General features: G+C 34.8%; 1 protein-coding gene across 1 annotated transcript in view; it reads right to left on the bottom strand.

Annotated features, from left to right (window-relative positions):
• GPC5 (glypican 5) overlaps positions 1–23,182 on the bottom strand; it is a 746,092-nt gene that overhangs the window by 229,361 nt on the left and 493,549 nt on the right. Inside the window, exon 6 of the mRNA XM_027771471.1 lies at positions 11,707–11,827. Within this exon, the coding sequence (XP_027627272.1) occupies positions 11,707–11,827 (121 nt within the window). The remainder of the gene's footprint in view (positions 1–11,706; positions 11,828–23,182) is intronic.

Here is a 23,182-nt window from a genome sequence, read left to right as displayed (position 1 = left end):
TCTGCTACTACTAAGTTCTCACCCATTCAATCATATAGTACAAGCAAATTTTGACCAAAGTGATAATTGTACCCACAGAAACATTATTCACTTTATGATAATAGTGTACTTCATTATATTTATTTTTGTGTAAGATTTTGATTTTATATCATTTATATTTCCCATGGTATCTATCAACTTACATAATTTTCCTTGTATCTGTCACATTTTTCTATATAGCTGTTTCATTTTTTCTCAAATGCTCTTGTAGATATGCCAAATACTTAGCAATATCTTTTTCATATGTTCAAATACATCACTCTAAGTCACTGAATTATCTTTCCTTCTGGCATGAAAAATTTCCTCTAAAAATCATCATTTTTTTCCCTTTCCTTTGTATTCAATATCATGTTCCCTTGGCCTCATATCTTATTTCTTGATTATGCATTTTGCCGGCAGCATTGCATAAACATTTTACAAAAGGTAAATTTGTATACCATTATTTATCTGAAAAATATTTTAATCTACACTGATGCCTGATTCCTGGGAATTTAGCTGGGTATAAAATTTCAGATTATAAATCAGTTGTCTCATAATATGAAGGCACTGCATCTTCATTGTCTTCTAGTATTCCTGATGGGAAGCAGCGACAAATCTGATTCACATTGTTTGCATGCAATCTCCTTTTTTTGTTTGTTTGTTTGTTTTAGGAAAGATTTTGACATCATCTTATCAGTAACATTCAATAACTTCACAATAATTATGTGTGTGTTTGCGTATGACTGTGATTTCATTGTGATGGTTATTTGCGGGCTGACAAAGTCATAAGTCTTAATTTCTGAAAATAATTGGCATATTATTTCTTTGAAAAATTCATTCTCTTTATTTAGTTCTTTTCTTTGAAAATATTATTTGAATATCCTATAATGATGTTCTAATGTCTCATTTTACTCCCTATTAATTTTCCATTTTTGTGTTATTATATTTTGAAATATTTTCCTGAATTTACCTTCAAAGACTTCTATTAAATTTTTAAGTTTTAGTTTTCATACATCTTAAACTGGGTGAAGCTTTGTATTGTCCTCTTTTGGATTATTTGAAAGCAAATTTTTATTGTTTTAAGAATGTCATCATTTTTTAAATTTTGGAATCTATTTGTATGACTCAGCTATTTTCTTCTACACCCTCCATTGTCTTTATTGGGTCATTTCTTTTGCTTTTAAATTTTCTGGGTTTTCTTTAACTACATGGTGATTGCTGATTATGCATCAATATCAAGCATCTTAGCCGGTAGGCTAAGAAAACTATTTTGTACAAATAGGCTATGGTTGAAGATATTCTCACCATTTAATTAAATGGTAAGATATCTTCTCAGTGGTTGGTAATATAGTCAGTATATGAGATCACTGTGGTAAGAAGCAATCAGTTTATGCTGTGTTAGATGGCAACAATATATAACTGTGTCAGGACATTTTCAGGGCCAGGTTATAGAAATTAGTAACTAATGTAATCTAGGTACAAGTTAGCGATGGTCTCAAATAACACAGTGGTGATGAAGTAAAATGTAAATGTAAAAAGAGAAGACAAAATGAAAAATATGAAAATAAGTTAGTAGTAAAGAGAAAAGGAGAATTAAAGATAGTGCCCAATGTATTGGCTTAGGCAACAGGAAGAGCAAAAGGGAGGATAAGTTAGGGGAAGAGGGCCACAATTAGGATGTAGATATGTTCTGGCCATGTTGAACTTGAAATTTCAGATCGCTTGCTCAGTACAAATGTATACGTAAATATTTTAAACCCAGAGGAAATATCACAGAATAAGCCACAATAGCTAGAGAGATGCAGAGAAAGAAAGAAAGGATGAAAAGAGAAAAGGGGTTGGATAAATTTCCAAAAGAACACAGCATTTACAAAATTAAAGAGAAGCATAAAGATTGTGAACTGAGAATAGTCAGAGATTGGTGGGCAATCAGGAGATTGAGATCAAAGAGAAGAGGGTGAACATAGATAAGTGCTACTAAATGATCAAGAGAGGTAAGAATTGATAAATGCAAGTTCTGAACAGAAAAAAAGAAAACTGGTACATTTACCAAGAGATTTTAGTGGAAACAGCAATAAGACAGCAGTGTGTTGGGGAATTAAAGGGGCAAATCTGATACAATTTTGTAGACATTCAGATATCAGGAAAAGACAATATTTATTTAGCACATTTGCAAAATCATCAGGTTAAAGTAGGATAAATTTTCAGTAAACTAATAATTGTTTAGGTTATTATAAGGCAATGTTCTATTTCAAAATTTTAAAAAAACTGATGTTTAACAAAATAGTAAAATATATTTATCAATATTTATCATACACATGGAATTATATAGTATGCTCTCTTTTGTGCCTGTTTTCTTTTTCCATATACTGTAATGTTTTGAAGGTCCATCCATGTTGTGCTAAGTATCACTATATCAATCATTTTTGCTGTGTTGTATTTCATTGTAAGGATATATAAAATTTTATTTACCCATTTCAGTTGATGAACCCCTGGCTTGTTTGTACTTTTTGAATATTACAAATAACATTGCTATGAATATTTATGGAGTCTTTGTAAGAGAGCATTTCTTCTGCATATACCTTAATGAGAAATGGCAGAGACAAGGTTAACACACTGTCTAATATTTTGAGGAGCTGTCAGTCTGTTTTCCAAAATAGTTGTACAATTTTACATTACCATCAGCAATGTTTAAAAGTTCTACTTTCTCCACTTCCCTAAAACATTTATTATCTCTTATTTTTATTATATATAAAATTAAATTGATGCATAAAGGTGTAAAGAAGATGCCTCTAGGTACACTGTGCTTCCAAGAGCTGAAATTTAGCCTACGCTTTGTGTAAACTCAAAAGTCATCCTCTTTAGTATATTGCTTTACCGTGGCAAGCATGTTTTATTGAGGCTGAAGGAAAGTTTTCTTTTCTATTTATTCTATAAAGTTGTTGAATGGATAGGTATGTAAATTAACTGTTAAAAAGCATTAGTATCATTTGCTCTATTTGTTTATAATACAATGGCATACAATTTTTTTCTTTTAGATTTTATTATTCCTGAAGTAATTTAGATCTCAACGACTTTAATTTTTTAAATCTGAATTTAATGAGATTTGGTTATAATTTGGAATCTCATTTGGGGAATATTTTGCATTATTTTAAGCAGAAAAGTATAAAGGTTTTAATCTATAAATAGCTATTGCTTGTCCTAAATTCCTAAATAAAAATATAAAATTCTAATCTTTAATGTTTTATGAACAAGAAACTTAGCAGATAAAAGGTTCAAATCTTAATGTATTATGGTACTATGTAAGATGAGCCACATAAAATAAAAGTCAAAATTTTATCCCACACAAAACAATTACACAATCTAAACAAAAAAAAGAAATTACCGGGACCTGTAGTTGATGTAATGGCTTTGTCACTGGACTCCCATGTAGTCGACCGTGGTTCAAGTCCCAGACCTGGTGGCTTAAACTCATGCCAGGCACATGTGCACACATGCATAAGATCCCTAGAGGAGAATTGAGGAAAAAGGCCTGCGGCATGGCTAGCCCCCTTGGAGGGGTGATTTTTCACTTTCTGTCTCTCTGTCTCTGTCTTTCTGGGGAGCACACACACCCTATAAACCTCTCAAGAAGGAAGGAAGGAAGGAAGGAAGGAAGGAAGGAAGGAAGGAAGGAAAGAAGGAAGGAAGGAAGGAAGGAAGGAAATAAATTACCAATGACCAACCTTAGTACCATTACTTTCTAAAAGAATTCTTAAACTTTGATTTCTAGTTAATTGTACACTAATTGGAATGGTTATTTTATGCTGACAATTGACTTTTTTTAATGAAATGGCCAATAGTGAATTAAATGCATTATATCACAAACTCCAGAAAGCAACCTTCCATTGAATTTACTCAGAGAAACTAATTGTTAAATTAGATTACTATTTAATGTTATTGAGTGCATTTCAAATACTTTCCTTTGAACCAAAAGATAACTAAATGTGTTTTGGTCACCATTACTTTGTTAATTCAAAATTACAAGGTGCCTATTTCTCTGGAATATTAACATTGTAAGCTTGTCCCAGCTATCCCGACACAGACAGTAGGGTCACTGCAGTGTGATTCTGGAGGTGACATAGAAAGCCTCTGATTTCTGGTCCTGGGTCTCCCTGAATACACTAATGCATCTGTAGGTGTGCCAATGGTCTTGGCTGGCTGCAGGACTGGGAGAGGATCAATGGCCAAAGACCCAGCTGGGTCTACATGCCTAAAACTACATCATCTATTTTACTCCTAGGTTGGGACATGATGTTCATGTGCCAAGGAAGTGAAGGGGAATGAGAGTATTGTGGTACATTCCCTGAGCAAGGAAAGGAGTCAGAGAAAAGTTCATAGCATCACCCAACACTCCATGGTGGTCAGAGTTTGCAATTAGCCTTTGAACTGTAAAGATTAGCTGTTTTATGGTGTCACTGTGATAAACCATAGTACATTATTAATGAACAATAGAAGAAAGTCTCAAAAATGTGTTTTGTTTTATTTATTTGTTTATTTTTAGAGATTTTTGCTTTAGGGTGCATGCACTTACTGCAAAGAGAGAAACAGAGCTTGTGAGAGAAAAGTGAAAGGTCACTGCCTGGGGAGATGGCCACACCACAATCCCTTCTCCATTTTCCTTCTAAGATCTTGGGCATGCATGCACACCTGCCCAGCATGAATTTCAAGATACTGGGTCCAGGATTCAAACTGCAGTTGACCATGTGGGAATCCAGCAACATAACTGCTATGCCATTACTAGCATGTCTTTGTTTGCTTTAATTTTTCAGAGAGTGCATGCACTAATCAGAAAGAGAGAGAAACTCAGAGAACAGGAGGTAGAAAACACCTTCAATGGGGTGTAGTCATGCTACAAAGCCTTCTCTTCCCTTTCTTTACACTATCGGAATTTAGAGCATACATGCATCCAGAGTGCCCAGAGGGATTTCTGCTCTGCTCCCTTAAAAATTAGGTCACAGGGCTGCCATTAAAATATGTTTTATAGTAAGCAGTTTAAAAATAAGACCTTAGTTTTCAGAATTCAGAAACTTTGAGATACTAATATCTTTAAAAATTCCTGGAACTAGCCCTATGGCTTAGTGGTTGAGAACTGATTCCACCTGGGCAACCATGCAGTTCAGATCCTGGCCCAAGAAACCTGGAAAACTTATTAGGTATATGTGCATGATGCCCAGAATCCTGAGAGGAAGGAGAAATGAAAGAGAATGGATTACAACATGACCACACCTCACTGGGGATGCTTTCTCCTTTTCTCTGTTTCCCAGTCTCTTTCTGGTGAGTGCATATACCTCTAGCAAATGAAAACAAACACTCCTTTACTTTTTTTGCATGTGTAAACATTACTCATATAACCATCCATTGAGATTTAAATTAGAACCACTTCTCAGACTATCATAATTCTAAAGTTACCATTTATCATATCAATATCTTAGGAATAGAATATAAAACAGCAAATTAACATGGTATCTTCCTATGTAAGATTCTCTTATCTTTGCCTGAATCTACAAAGTTACATTTAGTGGGATACATGATATAAAATAGCTACTTATCCTATGGTTTTAAGCAATTGGCAGTGATTCTTGCTATCCTTACATTTAAAAATCAACTTTATTTTACATAGGAAGGCATCTTTGTAAAGAAGTTTTAGTCTCTGTAAACACGAATACTTAATAGGAACTGCTAATATTCTTATATGTATTAGAATTGTTAGGTTTGGGGAAATAAAATGTTATTTACATCTACCACTTTTAACAACACTGTAACATTTATTCGTTTTGCAATAAAAGAATTACAGAAAATTGCCATGATATTACTTTTTATGTTTCATTGAAAGTAGGTAAATTAATTTCTAAGTAGTGAGGCATTATCATTCCCAACTAACAGCACTCAGCAGTTAGGATTCTAACTGCTGACATGATCTTCTTTGAAAAATGATAGATGTTTTTTAACATTTAGAGACAAATTACTGTATAACTGTGGCTGTTTTGCTGACAACTTTACACTAAACAAACATAGTCAATGTGAACAAAACATTTGAAAATAAGTTTGCTAGGTAAGCAAATCTGAATTTAAAAGATTCATACATTCTCTCAGCCAGATATACTAAGAGGAATCACATTTTTTATCTATATTATCAAAGAGCAATTCAGTCGCATGCAACCACCTAAGAAAGCTGATGCTACCATTAGGGAATTCTTCTTACTAGGAAATTTTCCCCTAGCTATTGGCCATAACATATTTATCATAGATCATCTTCAAATGTACAAGCATTATTCACTTCAGGAATGGTTTTGGAATGTAGGAAACTATTGGAAAATCTCTCCGAGTCTGCAAAATAGCTGGTTTATAGTAAGCCATTAGAATCATGGATGGAGAAAGTCCTGGCTGACTCCCTTTTTTTCCTCCAAGTTTCCTACTGTCTCTTCAGAAGGACATACAAAGCAAGTGAGGGAGGGCTGCAACGCTGAGCTATAATCTACAGGTATCTATTTCTATCAGCCCTTCTCAGCAATTACTTATTTTTCTGGACCAAACATAAAGATAGGGCTTTCTCTAAATGGGGGTTGCTTATGCTATGACTTCTCTATATAATTCCTTTACATTTCTATAGTCTTTTTTAAAATTTACTATAGGGTACATGTGCTTGCCAGAGAGAGAGACAGATAGACAGAGATGGCAGGGTGGAGTGAGAAAGAATCTCCTCTTCTTCATTGTCCTCTGGGGATTTGGGGCATACATAAACACATGTCCAGTGAGAGTTTTTGAAGCCACTGGGTCTGGGACTTGAACTGTATAGATGGTTATGAAGGATCAGGCTGCTTTAACTATCATGCCAGTCAGCTAGCCCAAAACTTCTGTAGTCTTTTAACTAAAATATATCTTTTGACCATCCTCAGAATGCCCCACGGTGACACCCTATTAAGGCTAATATTACTAAAGAACTACTTACTACTCTGATCTCTAGAATCCAGTAATGTCCCTGGCCACTGTCAGGATTCCTCTCACTCTTTTTTTTTTTTTTTTTGGAGAGGTTTTCGCTATAGGGCGCGTGCGCTCACCAGACAGACAGAGAGAGACATAGAGACAGAAAGCGAGAAATCACCCCCCAGGGGGGATGGTCACGCCGCAATCCCTTCTCCTCCATTCTCCTCTCGGGATCCTAGGCACACACGCACACGCGTCCAGCGTGAGTTTTAAGCCACCGGGTCCGAGACGCGAACCACAGTCGACTACGTGGGAGTCCAGAGACATATGCATTATGTTAACTGCTGGTTCCCTCCTCTCACTCTTTTAAGCAGGGAAAGCCGATGCAGTCCATTTATTTCATGTATAAATTGCTATAACTTACTAGGGAAAAATTTGGCAACACTTATCAAATTAATTAATGATTATTAATAAGTTGACACTTGGTAATAACATTGAGAATGTATATAAGGAGAAAAATGCAAAATAAAATAATTTCAACTGATAATCCTATTTTTCTGAAAAACTTATAATAATGTAACTATCCAAATTTAGATGTTTGATTAAGTAAAATTATAATCTTCCATATGTTAGAATAATTTGCAAGCACTAACAACCATATGGCTGAATTTTTAATGTCATGGTAATGTATTTATTATGTGTTGTTAGATGAATAATTCAGGTCATAGAACAAAATGTACCCTATGATGATCCCAATTTTTTTTTAAATATTGATCTATTTATATGTATATTTAGGAAAAAGTATAGGGAGGTGAGTTATTTTGTTAAGGTACCAGATATATTCAACATATGCTTCTTCAATTTTGAGATTTTTTTGCAGTATATGTTTTTCATATGATTTGCTGCTTTATAATCTTGACTAATAGTTTTGGTGTGAATGCATACTATGAAGGAAAGGTGATGATCTCATACAGTTTCATGGTTTGTTTATTTATTTGTTGTTATTATTATTATTATTATTTGGAGAGATTTTTGCTATAGGATGCATGCACTCACCAGAAAGACAGTGAGAGACAGAGAGACAGAAAGCGAGAAATCACCTCCCCAGGGGAGATTGCCACGCCACAATCCCTTCTCCTCCATTCTCCTCTTAGGATCTTGGGCATGCACGCACACACGCCTGGCATGAGTTTAAGCCACTGGGTACGGAACACAAACCACGGTCTACATGGTAGTTCAGCAGAATAGCCATTACGCCCACTGCTGGTCCCCAGTCTCATAGTTTAAATACTATGTCTATATGCTTATGCTCACAAATTACTCCTCCAGTTTTTTGCCCCAATTAATTCTGGACATTTCCTCTTTGATGTCTCACAGGTATTTCAAATTTCACAGAACTATTGATTTCCAGTCAATTCCAGGAATCCATCCCCAAACCTACTCCACTCAGAATTTCTTTTCTTTTACAATTTATTTATTTATTTATTTTTATTTTTTTAAATTCCATTTGTTTTTATGTTTTTATTTTTTCTTTCATTTATTTTTTCATTTTTTCACAAATATTTACTTTACATAGCAGAATTTCTTTTTTCACATAATGACACGATCCATCCTATCAAACTTCACTATTGTCTTTCTTCTGTTTCTATACCTATACTTTCTAGTCCAGCAACAAATCCTGATATTCCCCCGCCAATATTTGTCTGAAATATTTCACATCTCACATTCCCACTTTTATCCTAGTTCCAATGGCTAGAATCGGCAAGACGAGTTGACTACTATTAAAACTCCTTTGATTCTGTTATCAATTGTACACTAAATTACTTCATTCTTCTATACGGCTCCCTTGTCCCATTTTTCACAGTGAAGTCAAATTTATTTTTATAAAACACAAATTAAGTTATATCATCCTCTGCCTAAAGTCTTAACAGGATTGCCTATCTCACTTGGATAAAATGTAAACTCTTTAGTAGAGCCTCTCTGGCTCCTCAAAGTACAGTTTATTTCTTCTTTTCCCCTTATCCCCTATGTTTGAGCCACACTGCCATTCTGTTCTCTGATAAAATGTATTCCTGTCACAGGTCCTTTACTCTTATTCATTCTGCACCAAATAGTTCTCATAGATTCTCCTAAGACTTTCTTCTGCTAATCAGTAGCAACCCAAACATCCTCCTCTGAGTAGACTTCACTAGTATATTCTTAAATATCTTGCTCTCCCTCACCCTGTTTTGTTTTCTAGATAAAATGTGCCAGCAACAGTTATTGTATTTGTTTATTCACTTGCTTTTTTTTTTTTTTTTTTTATAATGTAGGTCCAATGAGTGCAGGGTTATGTCATGGTTTGTTTGACACTTTAACCTCAGAACCTTTTGTAGAACCTGACCTATCCTAGAAACTCAATGAGCATTTGTTAAACATTTTGAATAAATCAAGACATTATAAAGTAGAATTTTTCAGGCTGATAATGTGGTATGGTGGTTAAGGTAGCTGGATCCCACAAGGCTGAGTGCATGGTTTGAGTCCCAGACCTGGTGGTTTGAAAAAACATGCCAGGCATATGTGAATGCCCAAAATCCCAGGAGGAGAATGAGGAGAGGGGTTTGTGGCATTGTCACCCTCTCTAGGGGCATGCTTTCTTACTTTCTCTCTCTTATTCTCTGCTTTGTTCTCTCTGGAGAGAACACATTTTCAAGGTAAAATCTCTCTCCACTTGTTTGGTGACTTTAATTGCAGAAGTTTAAGGGTGAAAATAAAGTTCAGTTAAATGGTGGGTCAAGAAAGGTGGTATTTTGGCTGATGTACAGTGGCAATTTTTGGCAATAATTATAGTTATTTTTTCTATATACTCATATATGAAGAAAAAAGGATAAAAAAGAACATTATTTAGCTCTATGATAACAGATGGTATTTTTCATCTTAGAATATTGAGTCAGACTTATTAACCAATACCAAATTTTATTTAAACACTGATTAATTGATCATTGAAGCTACAGATTAGATTCTGACATATGCTGTAGATTAAATTCTGAAATATATTTCTACTTCTACTTTCTCTCTGGCTTATACTACTCCCAAATTAATAATTTTTCACTTACAGAAGACAATTTCCTCAACCTTTTTATCGCTAACACTGTGGTGGGTCCTCTTAATTGCCCCTTGATACTGCAGAGTGCAACAGCCACCTCTGCCAGGGCTCGCTCTCTCTCTCTCACACACACACACACACACATTATCAGTAGTCAGAAGTCTGCAAAATAAAACATTCCTCTTCATCTCTAGGAGAGCTGATTTATGAAAGAGCATGTTTTAGCACATTAAAGGTGAATATTTTAGTGTCACCTGTCCAAGCTATGACTTTATGCTATCCTCTGTAAAAATCTAAATTTCAATCTTATCATCCTAGTAGACTTTGAAAAAGATAAACCTCAAAGGTAGCATCGTATTTGATTTTTTTCTTGTAGCCCTAGAATGAAACTTAATCATGCATAACTGGAGATCTGCACATTCTTATAAAGATGAAAGAATTTAACACAGGAGCTAAAAAAAAAAAGATAGGATTACTTTCCTCTGCCAACTTGAAAAGTCTATGGCTTTGAAACTTACGAAATAAGAAAATGGAGTCATGTTATGCTCAATGGGCAACTTATCAGAGAGCTCCTCCTCCTAGGGGTTTTTATGAGCCTTTATATATTGGGAATGCAGGTATTCCATTGTGAGTGTTTCCTTATAACTGTGCACTTCTTATGGTATATCAGCTCCACCTTACTAACTTGCAACAGGGTTTCCATTTCACTTACATCGTGTGTGAATATATATCCCATAAAAACATTTTGAATACCTGCCTCTTGATACATACACTTGAGTACATAAAAACTCTATGCACACATGCTATTGCTTTAATACATTACATATTATACATCTTCCTAAAACCCAAAGATATATCCAAAAAAGAGATAGAATAAATACACCAAAGTTCTATTTTCCTTCCTGTACTCCCTGGAGAGGGCTTACTTCACTTTGTAAATCACAGAAATTATTTCTCTCAATGAATGAAACTGGTTAATAGTAAAACTCTCTTCCATTACTTTTTTTTGGTTTTTTGTTTTTCACTTGTCAAAGGGTACATGCTTCATATGTATTAAAATGGCAGTATATACCCGTTTGACCTAATAATATTATTAACGACAATGAAGCATTTCATAAACAATCATTAGATAGACTAGAAGTAAATACTGTTTTTCAAAATACATAGAATAAATACTAAACATGTATATTATTTATGTATGACTTAACTTTTGTTGCAAATATAGGAAAAAAACTTCATTGCAGGGTTCAAAGAATTACCTGAAAAACAGCCCCAGCCTCTTCTATGAACTGACATGTGTTCTCTCCAATGGTCATGGTATTCCTATGTTTAAACCTTATTCATGGAGGATGAATGAAGCATGAAGCATTTTCTGAGATTCTTGTTATTGAAACATTGAGACTATTGTTTGTTTTCCATAGATACAGATGGCTCACTCTTAGAATACCATTGAACATCAACTCCATGAAAATCATTCAAATAAATATTTCCCAAATTCTCGACACAAAAAACTTAGTATAATACTCTATTTTGGGTAAGGTTATCAGATGAGAGTAATGAATTTACCTAATATAATGGAAAGCAACCACTTATTTAATATTAGTGAATAGTCCAATAAAAATAGAATGAGCACTTACCTGAATAACATGCTTCAGTTTATCAATAATCTGATTTATCACAGAATCAGTTCCTTTGACTTTGACTTCAGGATTTCCAGATTGGGCTTTGAGTCCATTTCCAACCACACGCTCAGAATAGCTAGCAAAGTGAAAGATAAATGACTCAGTAACTCAGTCACTGCATTATCTCCTCAACGACTTACCAGATTTGAGCTCACAATTTCCTCCTGTAGGAACATACACAAACGAAGTTTTCTTGGAGCACTGGAATAGCTACAACTCTGTTTCGAGTAAAATTCTTATCATGCAAACATAGATTATTCTAAAAATAATGCTTTGTCTCAGAGGACCCAACCCCAAATTATTTGTTTTAGATACTACTTATGAATGTGTTTGAAATAATTAATACATATCTCAGTTTGTCACCAATTCCTGCTAAGTTATACATATATCTGCACTCATATTTTGTGAGGCAATTTACTTCATCTTATGCAATATACAGATGAGTCCCAATAACATGTTTTAAATTATTGGGCTATCAAAGGAAGAAATACATGTAGGTATTACATATACAAAATACATCAAAATACATACCGTATAAAAATATGTTTAACCATACAAGCCAAAATCTCTTTCTCTCAGAATAAGTGAACAAAAATAAACCAATCTCAATCTATGCTACAGTATTATTAAACATTCCAGAATTGCTATCTCTAGGTATCATTTAAATAAGAAAAAATACTATAAAGTAGAATATTTAAAATACTTCAAATAGGACAAAACTTAATAAAACTAGTTATTCTTTCCTCTTCTGTAAGGTTAAGAAAGACAACAACACAATAGTGCTATTTACCCACCAGAATTTTTTGTTTTGTTTTGTTTAGGTTTGTTATAGGGTGTGTATGCTTGCCAGATAGACATAGAATGAGAGAGAAAGTGAGAAATTCATCCCTCCTCTGGGGAGACAGCAACACCATAATTTCCCTTTCTCCATTTTCCCTTGGGAGCTTTGGACACACACACACACACACACACACACACACATATATGCACCTGATATTTTGCAAGCTACCACATCTGGGGCTCAAACTGTGCAGTTGAGCATGCGGAGTCCATGTCTTTTTTTTTTTTAAGAATTATTTTAATAAATTTGTTTATTATTTATTTGAATTTGACCAGAGAGGGACAGAGTGAGAGTCAGAGAGAGAGAGAGAAAGAGAGAAAAAGCGAGAAAGCAAGCCACCAGGTCAGGGCTTGAACTGCAGTTGGTCACGTGGGAGTCCAGTGCCCTTAACCACCACACCACCTGCCAGCCCTGGCACAGTGTCTTAATCATGACACTACCTGCTGGCTACCCCAGAATGGTTTAAATGAAAAACACAAATTATACCAAGTATTTGCCACTGTAGCAAATGGAACTCTCTTCCATTGTGGTGAAAGTATAAACCATTACTTGTCATGTATGATAAAGCTACCTATAGCCTGTGATCCTGGGTGTACATCCAATAGTGTTTACCAAAAGAAGGGAATAAGAATGCATATATAATGTATTTGTCTTGACTGATATGCAAGGTATTCCTTCTGGAAAAAAGAAATGTAATACACCATAAAGATACGTGTGATTCAATGTAATATAGACAAGATTATGATAATAATAAATAAAAAAGAATGCATACAGAAGCACCATTCAAAATAGCCTCAAACTGGATACGATTGAAATATCAATAAATATAATAAGCAAACAAATGGTAGTGCAAAATAAAATATAGCCAGGAGAATAAATGAATTATAGTTATATTTAAAAAGATGAACGAATCCTATAAACTCCTCTCCCCTTTCTGATGAGCACATACACTCTAGCAAAAAAAGAAAAAGGTAAAAACAACAAAATACAGAAAATCTTATTGTGCTTTTTTTTTCTTAATATAATTACAACAGACATTTTTTATTAAGTCATATATATATATATATACACACACACACACACACACACACACACACATACACATTAAGATTCACAGAGTCTTTTTACTGGGCTAAGTTATTCTGTCATAACTAAATGAGCAATTTAGAGTCCTAGTTTGGTACAAAAACTTACTCCCCACAGACTTTAATTTGTATGCAAAAAGCATGGTTACTAAATTACATAACTTTTTTTTACAAAGACATTTTCAGTTTCTCTTACTATGAAATTTTAATAAATCATAGATTACTTCTTTTCTTCCTGAGTATACACGTAAGGAATGGATAAAACATTCTAAGGATCCCTACAGAGGTTTCATGACTTGAAAAAATAGTTCAGATTTTACAAGAAGGAGAGAATAAACAAAAAAGAGATAAAAGCAAATTTTTTTGTTAGAAAAATAATAGACCCACCATCTGAGCTTACTTATTCCAAGCAGGACAGGTAATAGCAGAACCACTCCTCAACTACTCATCCCTTTTCATTAACTAGGGGAAACATCAAGCACTGATGGATTTACATTCTACAGAATGTTTTAAAAGGATGATTAATAGGATTTCATTATTCTCTCTTTTGAACATATGAAATAGTAACAGAAAAGGGCTAATAAATATATACAGTATGGCACGAAGAGGTCATTTCTCCTGACGTTAAGAATATGTCATATGTAAAATTGGTACCATGCCCTATTGGCTGATGTTAATTATATTTCATTTTGAATATAATCAATAAATTTCAGTTCTGATTCACAAAAAAATACAAGCTTTGATGTACAGTTATATAATTTCAGAAGGAAAAAATACCTGAAATCTGACCCTGGAATTTATTGTAATTAGTTAAAGGGGTCTGTCTTGAATGTCTTTGATAACATGACTGGGGCAATGGGTTGTAAGAGTATGACTACTGATACCAGAAGAAAATACCAGTTCATTTTTGTTCTCTTACCATTATTGCTATCTTTATTGGAGGTTAAAGACTGAGAAACAGAGAAAGACCGAGACTGAGACCTTGATATGGTTGTTATTGGTAGTGTTTTGTTTATTACTTTTTGATACAACTTGGCTATCAGATGGATATTGAAATTCTTCCCATTTCTAGAGTCCACAGTCTTCTGATTTCTAGGAGATTAAGCACTGGTTTTATCTTTGACTCTGGTAAATACATTGCTATCTTGGGATGTGATTGGTTATGTTATCATTAGTAAATCCCTTCTGCAAGAAAACTTTCTTTTTTTTTAAAGAATTATTTTATTTGACCTTATTTATTTACTTAATTTGACCAGAGAGGGACAGAGTGAGAGAGAAAGAGAAAGAGAACGTGAGAAAGCAAGCCGCCAGGTCTGGGACTTGAACTGTGGTCAGCTATGTGGAAGTCCAGGGCCCTTAACCACCATGCCAACTGCTGTTCCCCCAAACTTCCTTTTTATAGCATTTCTGTACCTCTCTTCCTGACTATAGTAGCAAATGTGAAAGTGTAACCTTTGTAACTTCCCTTGATATGGGGGTGACGCTGGGTGCTATTGGGACTGTTGCATGCATACCTGCAGCTTCTATTTAGCCCCTTTCCTCTATATTGAAAGCCTTGAAATCTCAGCCCAGAAAGGAGTCATATGATTGACTTTTATGTGCTAGGTTTATGGAAATAAAATTTCATGGTAGAATAGAACCTGATTGGGGATTTAGAGAAGGGAGACATCTGTAGAATCATTTCGAAGCTGAGTTTTTGTGATTTAACTACTTCTGTTCAATTGCTGAGCTACAAAACCAATTTTAAATTAATATCTACAATTTCTTTTATTTTATACTTATATAGACATAATGTTTCATTTTGAGCTCAAAGTTTCTGAACTTAATCATAAAGTCAAACTACAGAGAATTAATGAAGACCTTATTATGGTCTTTATCATTTATATAAAACTAATATCTGGGACAACCAGATGGTGTAGTAGTTATATCGCTGGACTCCCACAGGGCCAACTGCAGTCTGAGTCCCAGATGCAGCAGTGAAACTCATGCCAGGAGCATGTGCGTGCATGCTTAACATCCCAAGTGGAGAAGGGATTGCAGCGTGGCCATCACCCCAGGGGATGATTTTAGCTTTCTGTCTCTCTGTCTCAGTCTCTGGAGCAAGTGCATACCCTATAGAAAAAAATTTTTTAAAAAAACTCAAAAAAATTTTCCTTGAGGAATTTTGTGATATATATAATAGCAATAAGCATTATTTTAATAAGTTAATGCCATGCTTTGTGTCATAACTAACAAATATTTAGCACATCACTGCAATAAATTGAATAAGAGCCTATTTAAAAAGACTTAAAAAACATGAATTAATTAAAGAATGGATATTAACCACTCCTCATCTAAATGAAAAATTTGTTTCATTTGGCAAGGCATATATCTGTGAATGTCAATTTAGCCAGTAGAATCACAGGTAAGTAGTTTTATGACATTTTAAAATAAGTTATGTGAACTGGTAGCATGATATTTCCAAATTAAAAAACAGTAACTTCATATGCAAAATCAATATGGTTAGGAACTTTTTCAACATCATATTACTATGAAACAATATTTTCAACATCTTATTACTATGAAACAATATTTATATTTCACAAGTACATCTGAAATTATATTGAATAACTTATTTTTTAGCATTAATGTTTATCTTCTAATTCAATTGGCCAAAGGGAAAAAAAGAAAAAAATGTGTGTGTGTGTGTGTGTGTGTGTGTGTGTGTGTATGAGAGAGATTTTTGCTATAGAGTGTGTGTGTTTGCCAGAAAGACAGGAGAGACAGAGAGACAGAAAGCAAGAAATCACCCCCCAGGGAAGATGGCCACACCGCAATGCCTTCTCTTCCATTCTCTTCCATTCTCCTCTCAGGATCTTGGGCACACACGCACAAGTCCAGCGTGAGTTTAAGGTCCAGGACTCGAACCGCGGTCGACTACATGGGAGTCCAGCGACATAGTCATTATGCCAACTGCTGGTTTCAAGAAAAAATATTTTAATCAGTTTTGGAGACTATCCGTATAAACTATCTAACATTTCCTCTAGTTTCAATTATTTCTGCCTCCTAGCAAAAATAAACAATGTTACAGACTACTTCTACATTCTAAATTAACACAAATAGGAAAGATACTTTTTAAAAAATGACTTGTTCGGGCCAGCAGGTGGTGTGGTGGTTAAGGACGCTGGACTCCCACATGGCTGACAGTGGTTCTAGTCCCGGCCCTGGCGGCTTGCCCTCTCTCTCTCTTTTTCTCTCTCTCTCTCTCTGTGTCTCTCCCTGGTCAAATTAAAATAAATAAAGTTAAATAAAATAATTCTTCAAAAAAAATGACTTGTTTTTCTGGAAGCAGCAATTCAAACCACCTGCTCTGAATCTAAAAGTTTTCTGAAAGTATTGATGGGTTAGTTTATTTTGAAGGTGCTTATGGCTGAGGCTGATGGAACCAGCTAGACACACAGAATAAATTATAATCACACTTAATTCCTATGTAATGGCAAGATTGTGACACTAGTAGAATGTGACTAATTTCATTAAATTATTATATCTACTCTCATTAGATTCAGCTTAGTTTTCCAAATTTATATACATGCCTCAAAGGGAATAACTAGGTGTTTCTGTTCTCTCATTTTAATTTTTATTGATGATTAAGAGTGAAAAGATATTTTAACTGAGTCTTTTATTTTTAGAACTAGTTCTCTGGTTTTACCACCATCAGACTGTGAGGGTCCTTAGCAGGTTGCTGAATCTAGAATCCTGCCTTCAAGAAGAAATACACCGATATTAGAAATATAGTACTTGGCATTCATCTCTTGACCTACAGCCTAATAGACTTTTTTTTTGTCTGTCTTTGGTGACAGAAACATAAATTTCAAGCTGGAAAGGACCTTGGAGGTCATCTTGTCCAACCCAAGCATCTTTTAAAACAAAATGAAGTATGTTTATTTCATCATTTTATACTTATGCATTGCATATTTCCCAAAAAGCCTTTGAGACAGCTTATAATAAAAGGCACAGACACTATAAAACAAGGGAACGATGAAAGAATAAGAAAGGGTTTAAGAGGTGACAATTATATAAGGAAACCTAGAAAAGGAGACATTACCCCTAAACCCAAAATTCAGCATTAAGTGTCTTGTTATTGAAAGCTAAAAGGAAAACTGGAATTAAAAGCAGTCTTATTAATTAAGAATAAGTATCTATAGATGTCAGTAGCCATGTTTTAGTATTTTTTTTTTAATTTTGCTAAAGGGTGTATGAGCTGGCTTGAGATAGATGGAGAGAGAGAGAGAGAGAAGGAAAGTACAGAAGGACCCCCCATGGATGATGGTCATGCCATAATTCCCTCTCCTCCATCTCTCTCTCCTTTCAGGACTTTGGGTATACATGCACATGTGCCTGGCCAGGCATATTTCTCAAGGTACCTGATACAGAACTTGAACTGTGCAGTTGGTCTTGTGGGACCCAACCACTTTCCCCACCACACCACTGACTAGACCTGGTATATAAATTCTTAAGCAGAAATTATGAGTCTTTAAGACATAGACAATAAATATAATAATCTTCAATAGTAATTTCAAAACCTTAAAAGATGTAAGTAACATGTTCCTTTCTTAATAGAATGCTTTGTTGAAAGCTGCCTTTATGTTGTAAAATGGCAGGATGTTAAATTACATCATGTTAAATTGGCTGCATGGGGCCAGCAGGTGGCTTGATGGCTAAGTCAACTGGCTTCCATATTGCAAACTGCCCAGTAAAGAGTCCTGGACCCAGTGGGTTGAAAATCATGACAAACGGATATGCATATTTGCCCAAAAGCCCAAGAGGAGAATGGAGGAGACTATATCACTGTGTCATAGTTAACCCCTCTGAGAGGTGCTTTCTCACTTTCTCTCTTTCTCTGTGTCACTTCAGTGAAATGCACATGCCTTATAACAAAAAAAAAAAAAGGACTGTGTGATGTTATTTTCTTGAGACTGATTATTTAAGTTGTTGAACATTTAAACTTTGAGTATTTAGACAATTAGACAAGTGAAGGGTTATTATTTCCTTGAATTTATTATTGGTTTTAATTGATATTTTATTCCACCCCTCATACAGAATATATTCTCTGGGCAATGTATTAAAGTATTGTAGAAAAAGAATCTCAGGGCTAAAATAACTTGAGGAAAATCAACAACAGAAGTTAGGTTTAAAGAACTATTTCACCAGACTACACAGGAAGCAGGAATACAGAAGTAACCTACCAATAAACCCCAACGGCAGGGGAATGGCAGCATAAGTTAAGATATATTTTAATGGGTAGCCAGTCATATGTTTTCTAATATATTTTTTGATGCTACATGTAATGGAATCATTTTATTTTTCCTTTCTTCACTTCCATAAAGTTGAATTTTTTAAATAAATGAGTTTACAAATATAATTTTCAGACTTTAAGTTCATGCTCCATAACTTGAATGGTCTTGATATGTGACCCAAATATTTCGGGATTGAGCATGAGAACCTCTTAAATGACTTAAGAGCTCAGGGTTTTTTTTTTAATTTTATTATTAATTTGATGAATGGTGCATGCATTCAATAAAAAGAGCAGAGAAAAAAAGTGAGGAAGCATCCTACATGGAGAATGGTCACACCATCGTCCTTTCTCCTCCTTTTGGAGTTTTAGGCAAACATATATATGAGCCCTGTATGTTCCTCAGGCTGCCAGATCCAGGATTTGAACTGTGTGGGTGATCATATGGAATCCAATCATCTTAACCATCAAACCACAGGCTGGCACAAAAGCTCTGTTATTTATTTTGTAATTTTTATCATGAATATCTCTGTATTTTTGGCTTTATCAAATAAATTACTCAGGAGAATTGATAGTAAATGCTAGGCATGGTAACATAAGAACTAAAGTAATTAACTTATACACACACACACACACACACACACACGCACACATACATATATAATATACACATGGGCGTATACACATATGTGAGTGTGTATTAACCACATCTCCAGTGTGGATAAGAGAAAGGAACTTTTCTCAAAGGTAAAGGACAACACTCTCTTTCTATATTCACTTTTGCTTTTAACACCAAGAAAGCCGAGTTCCTGGACCTGAGGAAAAGATCTGCAGTTTGAAAAGATTTGTAAGTAACTTTTTATTGGTAAAAATAACCCTGTAAATATAAGTATTTTTAAAAAATTACAATTTAAGCACAACACAGTTTCAATGTATGTCTCCAATTCTGATTTAGAGTCTTGTTTAAAATTCTACTTGGATTTGTTGAATTACACAGTAAAAATTGATAGGTTTCAAATCATAGTAATTATTGTGAATGGGGAGGGAAAAAGGAAAAAAGAGAAAGAGGTAGAGAAATAAGCTTTCTGTCAAAACCTCATCCTAAATACAGTATAGCCAATTTCCAGTTATCAAACAGCCCTAAGACCACAATCCACATACGTAACAGAATTAGTTTATTGTCCTCTTATATCTATAAAAGAGTTGCTTCTCTCTTTACTTATATTTATTTATTATTTTTTTTTACCAACCTCAGAAAACAATATACAGAAAACAGTTGGACTTAGTGCAATAGAATTACATGTGGCTAGGGACTTTGAATTTATTCTTTTCTTTAAATATTTATTGTAATTTATGATCAACATATAAGTACTACCCATTTTGTAGGATACAGAATAGTCTTTAAAAGCATGTCTATGGTATGTAATAAACAAATTGAGGATATAAACATATTCACCACCTTCAACATTTAACATTATATTACATTGTGAACATTCAAAACCCACTCTAATGCTGTACATTCTGCAAGTATGGACTGAATTCTCTGACACTCTTTACTGTAAGATACAATTCTAAAGAAAAACATATTGATTCAAAATCAGGCAGCAAAAGACTTCATAAATGAAAAAAAAAAATCTTAACCCTGAAAGAAAAATATGTCATTTCTATGCAGGTGACTATAGAAGGTGAGAGTTTAGAACCCAGAAAAAAAAACTATGGTTATCAATTATTGGTAAAACTATTTATAGCAATAGTTATTTATTGGTAAAATTGTGCATAACAATAGTTTATTATGAAGAGATGGAAAAAGAACACTTTTACTCACACACTGTGAATTCTTATAAGAGCCTAGTACTGTGTTGTACATAAGTAAGTCCATGAAAAATGAAAACAAAACAAAATTAGAAAGAGATGTTTAAAAGTGAAGACATGGTGAAGACAGTGATTCGAAATGACAGGTTTTACAAAGTTCTAAATTTTAGCCTTTTTAAAACTCGTTCTAAAGAAAGATTCTGCTACTTGTACCAGTTTGGACTTTTCCTTTATTATCTAATATCTAGTTTTATACAATGGATAATGGTTATAATAAATATATAAATTTCTTTTTTTTTTTTTTGGAGAGATTTTTGCTATAGGATGCGTGCGCTCGCGAGACAGAGAGAGACAGACAGAAAGCGAGAAATCACCCCCCAGGGGGGATGGTCACGCCACAATCCCTTCTCCTCCATTCTCCTCTCGGGATCTTGGGCATGCACGCACTGGCGGCCAGCATGAGTTTTAAACCACCAGGTCTGGCACGCGAACCGGTCGACTACGTGGGAGTCCAGCAACATAGCCATTAAGCTAACTGCTGGTCCCGTAAATATATAAATTGAAACCTGTGGACACAACTGTTTATCAAATAATTGGTGAAGTTTTATTTTAACCTGGTTGTGTATAAAATAGTTGAATCTGCATTTTTAGCCTTTTGCCTGGGAAATTTAGTCCCAACATCCAATGGTATTATCAATACGTGTAAATTTATGCTTTTTTTCTAATTGTTTTTTGTTCTCTTTCTTCTTTTTGTCTGCCTTTAGTTTTCCTGGTGTAGTAGTTCCAGTTAACTGCTGGTCCCAGAAAAGATATTCTTATCTCCTGAAATTGGTATTTTGTTTTTCTCTTGCATCTTGTTAAGTTTTGTTACAATTAATAATCTTAATTATTTTTCTGAATTTTCATCTTGTGTTTTACCCAGTTTGTGTGAGGAGTTCTGATCGTTTAAGGGGAGGTACCTCCTGACTTTCTTCTATTTCTTGAGGTTCTGCTTTGATTGCTGGTCATCTGATCATATACTCACTTCTTCCTACTTGGAGAATGTTTCTGTAGCCATGTGCTCCTGCACTTCTCTATGATATGAGTAAGCTCTGTGCCAATTTCCCTCCTCTACTGCGGATGGGAATATGGAACCCATAGTAGGTGTTTGAGGTTCAGGTATTCAGAGGGGAGATTCTCTTCCTTTACTGCTAAGGGAGAAATAGGGAAAAAAAATTCCTCTGGAGTTTCCTAATTTTAGATGTTTGGTTCTTGTATACTGAAACCCAACTGTTCCCAGTGTGAATGGAGATTAAGCTGACAGGTAAAATGTAAGGTTACGGTATTGCTGCTTGGCTTGAGCCTGCCTGTGGGTCCTAGATGGGTGAGAGGAAGAACAGCGTCAGCACACGTGGGGCAGAAACTCCTACCTTCTATCTCTGGTATTGCAGGACTTTGAGTTTCTATTGGTTTTAGTCACCCTACAAAACATTTGACTGACTCAATATATTAAAAATTTACATACAGGATTTCTGAAGACTTCTGGACTCCAAATGAATGAACATTTCTGGTCTAGAGAACCTAGAGGTTTTACAACATACCTACTGGTATATTAGCCAGTCTGACCAATATTTTCGTCACCCTCTATTCATTCCCCCTATAATTCTCCCTCAGTCTCTTAAATTATTTCTACCAGGGACTTAAGGGTTTGTGTAGACCATCCTTCATGGCTGGAAGATTCTTTCCCTTCAGACACTTTCCCTAGTTAACTGTGTCAAGTTTCAAAAGGAGGTCTTTCAGATGTGATTCAATTATGATTTTAAAATAGATTGCTTATTCATGATTATCTGGGCAGGACCTAAACACAATCATAAATATCTCTTTAGGCGAGAGGTTAGAGGCACAGAAATTTTTTTTTTTCCACAGACAGAAAAGAAGAGGTTGACGGAACCATGGAGACTAAGACTGCAGCAATGTAGCCACCAGCTTGGGTATGTCAAAAACTAAAAGGCACGGGACTAGCAAACGGTGCAATGGCTATGGCACTGGACTAAACTCACACTGGGCACATGTGTGTGTGTGCCCAAGATCTCAAGAGGAGAATGGAGGAGAAGGGACTGTGGAGTGGCCATACCCCTGGGGGTGATTTCTCACTTTCTGTCTCTGTGTCTCTCTTTGTCTTTCCGGTGAGCACACATGCCCTATAGCATAAACCCCTCCAAAAATTTTAAAATAAAATATAAAAATAAGAGGCAAGGACAGATTCTCCCTGCAGTCATCAAAGGGACTTTGGCTCTACTGAATCTTTAGTTTTGGTTCAGAACAATAAAGCAGAAAACTACTGATAAAAATATAATGGGCATCACATCAACTCTAATTTAAAATTATTTTGCAAGTTGAAACAGTGCCTCCTTCAGAATCCTCACCCCAAAGCAGTAACCT

The sequence above is a fragment of the Tupaia chinensis genome, unplaced genomic scaffold (genome assembly GCF_000334495.1).
Source record: "Tupaia chinensis unplaced genomic scaffold, TupChi_1.0 Scaffold000033_1, whole genome shotgun sequence".
Lineage (NCBI taxonomy): Eukaryota > Metazoa > Chordata > Mammalia > Scandentia > Tupaiidae > Tupaia > Tupaia belangeri.
Note: the sequence above shows the minus strand (reverse complement) of the source record. Positions and strands in the feature narration are given on the sequence as shown.